General features: G+C 46.9%; 1 protein-coding gene across 1 annotated transcript; it reads right to left on the bottom strand.

The window, feature by feature from the left end:
• Positions 1 to 5,597: 5,597 nt before the first annotated feature.
• On the bottom strand, positions 5,598 to 6,661 carry LOC102446627 (olfactory receptor 52P1-like). The gene has a single exon (XM_006110245.5). The coding sequence runs from the start codon at positions 6,639 to 6,641 to the stop codon at positions 5,670 to 5,672; it is 972 nt and encodes a 323-aa protein (XP_006110307.2). The 5' UTR covers positions 6,642 to 6,661; the 3' UTR covers positions 5,598 to 5,669.
• Between the last annotated feature and the right edge of the window lie 1,485 nt (positions 6,662 to 8,146).

Genomic DNA, 8,146 nt, shown 5'->3' with positions numbered 1-8,146 from the left:
AAACTTTAAAAAAAAATAGTCTAGCATCACCTGAAAGACTAAAAAACATGTAGATGGTATCGTGAGCTTTCGTGGGTACAACCCACTTCTTCAGATGACCGGAGCATTAAGAGTCCAGTTCCAAAATAAATAGGGGTTGGGGGAGGTGGAAAAGGAAGGGGGGAAAATAGTGAATTCGAGTGTTCACGTTACAAGAAGCTGATAGAGAAGGTGCTTAAGAACAATTTGCTGGGTTCTTCCAGATTCATATCCACTTTTCTTGTTAAAAAAGGATAGTGGCAAATATCTTTGATGCCAGAATCCTGGAAGAAGAAAGTCTTTTCCATGCCCTTTGGGTGGCATCAAGTCGGGAATTAACTGAGACAGCTAGAAGGACACAATATGAGACCAAGGGACTGATCTTAAAAACAAATGTTTATCTAAACTATTTCTAATTCATTTGTCTTTTATACTTTACTAGCTAAATCCCTTGGAGTTTCTGAAAATAATAAACATTTCAAATCACAGTGCAGGAAAATTCCAGTCCACGTGGTTCTTCACTTCAGCCCCGGAACCTTTCATGAGCCCATCGTGCTAAATTCAATTCAACTCACCAAAATCCTGCTGAGCAGAGAGAGGAAATCTCCTTGTCACGACAGAAAGGCAGAGCCCTGCAAAGCAGAGTATGAATCTCACACATCTGGCACTAGCGTGCTGGAGAGCGACTTTTATAATTCCCCTGTTTAGTCCCTGTGGACACTCAGCTTGGCCAGCCCTCGCAGAGAATACCCCTCTTACAACAGCTGATAATAGACCCTGGAGAGCTTCAGTCTGAGTGCCTCTCCTGGGAGCGAAGGAAAGTTTTGCTGAAAACAGGGGCCCAGATTGTCAGGACGAAATGAATCTTGCAGACAGTTCAGCCAAGCAATTGATAATGGCTTTCTTGTTGGTCTGTGGTGTGCTGCGCTTAGCACTAGGGGTGTGTCTAGACTAATCTCTCTATCGAGAGATGTAGATTTGGCACGTCAAAATAGCTAATAAAGCGGGGATTTAAATATTCCGTGCTTCATTAGTATGAAAATGGCCACCGCTTTTTTCGACACGGAGCTATGTCGGAGAAAAGCGGCAGTCTAGAGGCTGAGTTTTTGGAAAATAAAGCCTTTTTGAAAGATCCTATAATCCTCATTTCACGAGGGATAAGGGATCTTTCGAAAAAGACTTTATTTTCCAAAAGATCAGCCTCTAGACTGCCACTTTTCTCCGACAAAGGTCCTTGCTGAAAAATGGCGGACATTTTTATGGCAATGAAGCGCGGGAAATTTAAATCCCAGCTTCATTCGCAATTTTGATGTGCCTAATCTACATCTCTCTGCCGATAGAGAGATGTTGTCTAGAGACAGCCTAGGAGTGGGAATGCAGCCACAAGATATGAGACCAAATCACCATTTCCAATGGATCATAGCGGTGTATCACTGCATACCGCCCTGGCAGCTGCATAGACAGTCCGCTAGCCTCTGACCATGCACTGCCACCCTCTTGAAGCCAAATGATGTGATTGTGAATTGACCATTATGGGGCATAAAGCTGAAGATATAACTGGCCACTCCCAGTAGGTCACCTACTCTCTGCATGGGGTAAGGGTCAAACTTCAACCCTGTGACTGATCGTTCAGAAATCGATGCAGAAAGAGGTTCTGCAGCCTGTGTCAAAGCGAGCAACGTGGAACACCAGTTGTCACTGTGTGACTGAGTCACCATCTTTAGAGCCAAAATGTCTGGGAGCTAATCTCTGCAAGTGTGTGGATGACACTGAGCTAGGGGGAGAGGTAGATACACTGGAGGGCAGGGATAGGGTCCAGAGTGACCTAGACAGATTGAAGGACTGGGCCAAAGGAAATCTGATGAGGTTCAACAAGGACAAGTGCAGAGTCCCGCACTTGGGATGGAAGAATCCCAAGCATTGTTACAGGCTGGGGACAAGTTTGGCAGAAAAGGACCTGGAGATCACAGTGGATGAGAAGTTTGATATGAGTCAACAGGGTGCCCTTATAGACAAGAATGCGAATGGCATCTTAGGGTGCATTAGGAGGAGCATTTCCAGCAGATCTAGAGAAGTGATTATTCCCCTTTATTCGACTCTGGTGAGGCCACATCTGGAATATTTCATCCAATTCTGGAGGCCCCATTACAGAAAGGATGTGGACGCATTGGAGAAAGTCCAGTGGAGGGCAACAAAAATGATTAGGGGGCTGGAGCAGATGATTTACAAGGTGAGGCTGAGGGATTTAGGCTTATTTACTCTAGACAAGAGTATGGGGTGATTTGATAGCAGCCTTTCACTACCAGCCCTAGAGGTTTTTAAGTCCCGGCTTGACAAAGCCCTGGCTGGGATCATTTAGTTGGGGTTGTTCCTGCTTTGGGCAGGGAGCTGGACTTGATGACTCCCGAGATCTCTTCCAGGCCTAGGATTCTATGATCTCACACGGTGTCCCATAATCTATGAGGGAAGAGTCACAAGGTATGTCTACACTACAAAGTTAATTCGAACTAACAGCCGTTAGTCCCAATTAACTTTCATAGCGTCTATACATGCAAATCACTAGTTCGAACTTAATTCGAACTAGCGGAGCGCTTAATTCGAACTAGGTAAACCTCATTCCATGAGGACTAACGCCAAGTTCGAATTAAGTAGTTTGAATTAAGGGCTGTGTGGCCGCTTAATTCGAACTAGTGGGAGGCTAGCCCTTCCCAGCTTGCCCTGGTGGCCACTCTGGGCACAACCAGGGAAACTCTTCTGCCCCCCTCCCAGCCCCGGTGCCCTTAAAGGGCCACAGTCTGGCTACGGTGCTTGTGCCAGTTGCAAGCCTGCCAGCACCCAGCCAGCAGACCCTGCACCTGGCACAAGATGAGCCAGCCACCCGCTGCCACCCAGCCCTCCGCCTCTTCCCAGGACCAGGCTGGCAGCTCACAGGAGCCTGCCCGGGGCCACAAGAGGTGGGCACCCGCCTGGTCTAGTGAGGAGATCGTGGACCTCATCAACGTTTGGGGGGAGGCCTCCAATGTCCATGACCTCCACACTAGGCACAGGAATGCGGCCATCTAGGGCAGGATAGCTGCCAGCCTGGCCACCAAAGGCAACATGCAAACCCAGGAGCAGGTTTGCATGAAAATCAAGTTGGTCCAGTGAGACCCCCGACCCTGAGCCCTGAGCTTAGAACATAAGAACATAAGAACGGCCATATTGGGTCAGACCAAAGGTCCATCTAGCCCAGTAGCCTGTCTGCTGACAGCGGCCAACACCAGGTACCCCGGAGGGGATGGACTGAAGACAATGACCAAGCGATTTGTCTTGTGCCATCCATCTTCAGCCTTCCACAAACAGGGACCAGGGACACCGTTCCTACCCCCTGGCTAATACTCCATGGACCCAACCTCCATGAATTTATCTCACTTCTCTTTAAACTCTGTTATAGTTCTAGCCTTCACAGCCTCCTGCAGCAAGGAGTTCCACAGGTTGACTATGTGCTGTGTGAAGAAGAACTTTCTGTTATTAGTTTGAAGCCTGCTACCCATTCATTTCATTTGGTGTTCTCTAGTCCTTCTATTATGGGAACTAATGAAGAACTTTTCTTTATTCACCCTCTCCACACCACTCATGCTTTTAGAGACCTCCATCGTATCCCCCCTCAGTCTCCTCTTTTCTAAGCTGAAAAGTCCCAGTCTCTTTAGCCTCTCTTCATATGGGACCTGTTCCAAACCCCTCATCATTTTAATTGCCCTTTTCTGAACCCTTTCCAAGGCCAAAATATCTTTTTTGAGGTGAGGAGACCACATCTGTACACAGTACTGAAGATATGGCGTACCATAGTTTTATACTCCTCCTTCTTCCCCTGGCTTTCCCCTTCCAGCTCCCTCCTCCCTGGTTTCCCCCTCCCCTCTCCCACCCTCTCTCTTCCCCTCTCCCACCTCCTTTTCCCAGTCTCCCCAGAGGTTAATCCCCCCTCCTCAGTTTTGTGAAATAAAGAGAGTTCCTATTTTTGAACACACATGTCCTTTATTTTTTACATCAGGAAGGGGGCCTAGGGAGGGGTAAGTGGAAGGAGGTGAGGGAGGAATGGGGCATGAGCCCCCAATGGGGAGGACTGGGGTGGCTCTGTGGGCTCCTCGGGGTGGAAGCTCTCCTGCAGGGCTTCCTGGATCCTGACAGCCCCCCGATTGACACCCCCCCTGGATGGCAGCCTGCGGCAAGTGCAGCCGGGCTGATGGCCGAGTGCAGTGATGTGCCGTGTGAGGGCACTCAGGGCACTCCAAGCCAGGACTGCTTTGCTGTCCCTCATCGAGATAGACAAGCAAGCAGGGAACCCTGAGAACTGTCTGTCCGGGGTGGGGGTCGGGTCCCTTTAAGCACAGCCCTCGGCTAGCCTGAGGCAGCAGCTCCACACTCTGGGTGTGTTTAGACTACAGAGTTTTGTCAACAAAAGTGGACTTTTGTCGACAAAACTATACCTGCGTCCACACTACCGCTGAGTTCTGTCGACGTATGTAAACCTCATTTTACGAGGAATAACACCTTCAGTCGACAGAGTTTCTGTCGACAGAAGGTGTTATTGAATGGAAACTGTCCTTTGCGTCCAGACTACCATGTCGACAAAAGCAGCTTGCTTTGTTGACAGAACTCAATGTAGTCTGGACGCGCTTTGTCGACAGAAGTTTTGTCGACAGTATCTGTCGACAAAACTTCTGTCGACAGAAGCCTGTAGTCTAGACGTACCCTCTAAGTCCTAACCTGATGCCCTGCTGGCACTTCTCTTTTCTAAGCTAAACAAGCCCAATTCCTTCCGCCTTGCCTCATAGCTCATATTTTCTAGACCTTTGATCATTTTTCTCATGTTTTTTAGATCTTTAATCAAGTAGAATGATTTGGCTGGCGGTTGGTCATACATATCAGCAGTGACAAGTGTAATCATTTCTGTTCTTCACGAATACTCTTCATAGCAGATTTTTATGTCCTTGCCTGTACGCCCTAATAAAAAGAACGTTTTCTAAAAGTTCCGCTTGCATCTTGTTGCACATACTTGTATCAAGTTCTCCTGAGAAAACAGTGTTTCAATTGCAGAGTTGCCAAAAAGTAGCAACAGAAGTAAAAGAGCAAAGAAGTTCACTTAACGACTTTATCCGCAGTGGCACATAGGTTTTTGAGACCTTCAACCCAAAACTTCTCTAGGCTTCCTAAAGGACTGGGTGTAGAAATTTCAGGTACATTTTGCTCACCAGACTCAACTGTGCCTATGAAAAAGAAGTTCAACACTCAAATTTCATTCTTCATCTTTGGCCATCACAAAGTGCAGATTCAGTTTGTTGAGATGATCAAGCACCATCACGTCCATTAGACCCTCACAGGGTCTAATGGAAAGTCACCTTGCTTCAGCAAAACTTCAGTCTCTTCTGAGAGTCTGCAATTACAGAAAGGCCAAGTGGCAGGCTATGAGGAGTGGTGGGCTGATGTCTGGATCTGAAAAAGATCAGGTGATGGTAAAAGAGTAAACTCAGCAATGGAGAGAACAATGCTTGGTGATGGGAGTGATAATATGTTAGAAGTGTCTCAGAGCTGCTGAACTGTCCCAAGGCTGAGCTCCTCAAACTGGGAAAGAGCATCCTTGGTTAACAATGAGTTAGCCTTTCCCCTACTTTTCATACAAGTTTAACGTTAAAGGCTTCAGGTGGTTGCATTCTGCTGAGGTATTTGCCCAGTTTTTCACGAAGTTCTCTGCTTTTGACTCCATAAATGACGGGATTGAGCACAGGGACCAGAAGGAAATAGAGGTTGGCCAAGATGATGTGAACATGAAGAGGAATTCCCTGACCAAACCGGTGCGTCAGCGTGGAGAAGAGGAAGGAAGGATAAGAAATGAGCATCACACAGAGGTGGGCAGTACAGGTGTTGAGGGCTTTCTGGTGGGCTTTCTTGGAGGAGATTCTAAGGACAGCCCTGATGATCAGACCATAGGACAGAGCAATGAGTGTCAGGTCTGAGCCGATGACTACAAATGCCAGCACCAAGCCATATGTCCTATTGACTGTGATGTCCCCACACGACATCTTTGCCACAGCCATGTGCTCACAGAACGTGTGGGGGATAATGCGCTTGTCACAGAACGGCTGCCTGCTCAGAAGCAGGGGCAGGGGCAGAAGCAAGAGAGACGATCTTATCAAACCCACTAGCCCCAGCTTAGCAATTTGTGCATTGGTGAGGATGGTGGCGTATCTCAAAGGGTTACATATGGCCATGTAGCGATCAAAGGCCATTGTCACGAGGATGGCTGAATGCGTCACAGTGCCTGTGTGAAAGAAGAACATCTGGGTGAGACAGCCACTCACACTAATGCCTTTCAAGTTGAACCACAATATAAACAGGGCTTTCAGCACAACAGAAGTAGAGGTGCTGATCTCTGTGAATGCCAGCATACACAGTAGCAGGTACATCGGCTTGTGCAGGGTCTGCTCTTTGCCTACCACAAAGAGAACCATGAAATTTCCCAAGAGGCCCATAACGTAGAATGCAGAGAAAGGGATGGCAAACCAAATGTGGGCAGCTTCCATGCCAGGGATGCCCATTAAGATGAATGTTGACTGGTCAGTGGAGGTGAGGTTCAAAGCTGCCATGAGGTGATCGAAGTGCTCAAGGCATCTGTGAAACGAGAGAAGCACAGGAAGGGTGGTTACCGCTTCATCACAAATATCATGAGAAATATGTTATCGTTATTATCAATCTGTTGTTGCTCAACAAATGGCACCAGAGTATTTAGGTCATAGTCAAGTGCAGAGAAGCCCTCAAAGGCTAAAGTTGCATGATTATTTCAGAATAAGCTATTCCAGAAAAAATACTCTGAAATAGCTTATTTCAAAATAGCATGTCTACACTACAGGGAAGCCTGGAAATTAGTCTGAGGCAGGCTCCCCTAATGTGGACGTGCTACCTCGATTGAGAGCCCCAGGAAGTACTAGGGAGTAATTACTTTGAATGGCCTAGGGGAGGAGCTATGTCGAAATAGCAGCAGTGGAGCATTCAACATGCTGCTATTGCAAAATAGCTATTTCAAAAGAGGTGTTATGCCTCATGGAATGAGGTTTACAAATGCCAAAATGAACCACCTGTTATTTTGAAATGATTTCGAAATAACGAGCTAGCTGTGTAGATGCTCGCATAGTTATTTTGGAATAACGGACATTATTCCAAAATAACCCTGCTGTGCAGACATGCTCAGAGGGAGCTAACCAAGGTGTCATGGAATAGAGCTCAGTGAAACTTTGCTCAGACTGCAAGTTTGGACAGAAACATTGGCATATAGGAGGAGTGTGATGGGAAACCATACGGAAAACACAATGCCATGACGTCAGTTAATTTCCCTCCCTCCTCTGGACTCCTTTGTGTAGCACTAGGCACCCTTCTCACACAGGATATTTCAGAACAAGAGGGGTTCAGGTAAAAGCAACAAGAAGGACAGAGTTGACAGGGAAACTTTCATATGGAAGAGGGGAGGCAATTGATAGACTGGAATTCTTACCTTACGAAGGCGACCAGTAAGAAAAATCTTGGAAATACTAACTGGTAGAGAGTAGATTGGGAATGTGTTCTCCATGTCTCGTAGGGAAAGATCAAGAGGACATTCAATGAAACTGAAACGTAGCAAATTCAAAACATACAAGAAGAGTGCTTTCTTCACTCAGTCCCCATTTAGACTGAGGAACTGACTGAGACAAGAGGTACCTGAGGCCATGAGCCAAGTAGCAATCAGGAAGGGTTTAGACATAAGTCTCCAGTTACAGTAGTTACAGCTGGATATGTTTTGGAAAACCTATAACCCTTGGCTGCGCCTAGACTGGCAAGTTTTTTCGCAAAAGCAGCTGCTTTTGCGGAAAAGCTTGCCAGCTGTCTACACTGGCCGCTTGAATTTCCGCAAGAACACTGACTTCCTACTGTAAGAAATCAGTGCTTCTTGTGGAAATACTATGCTGCTCCCGTTCGGGCAAAAGTCCTTTTGCCCAAAGGCTTTTGCGCATAAGGGCCAGTGTAGACAGCTCAGATTTGTTTTGCGCAAAAAAGCCCAGATCACGAAAATGGCGATCGCGGCTTTTTTGTACAAAAGCGCATCTAGATTGGCCATGGA

This window comes from Pelodiscus sinensis, chromosome 1 (assembly GCF_052426305.1).
Source record: "Pelodiscus sinensis isolate ZL-2025 chromosome 1, ASM5242630v1, whole genome shotgun sequence".
In the NCBI taxonomy this organism is placed as follows: domain Eukaryota; kingdom Metazoa; phylum Chordata; order Testudines; family Trionychidae; genus Pelodiscus; species Pelodiscus sinensis.
This window is presented reverse-complemented; position numbering and strand designations above follow the sequence as displayed.

Coding starts and splice junctions, on each gene's coding strand:
- LOC102446627 (XM_006110245.5), bottom strand. CDS start 6,641: ATGGCAGCTTTGAACCTCACCTCCACTGACCAGTCAACATTCATCTTA.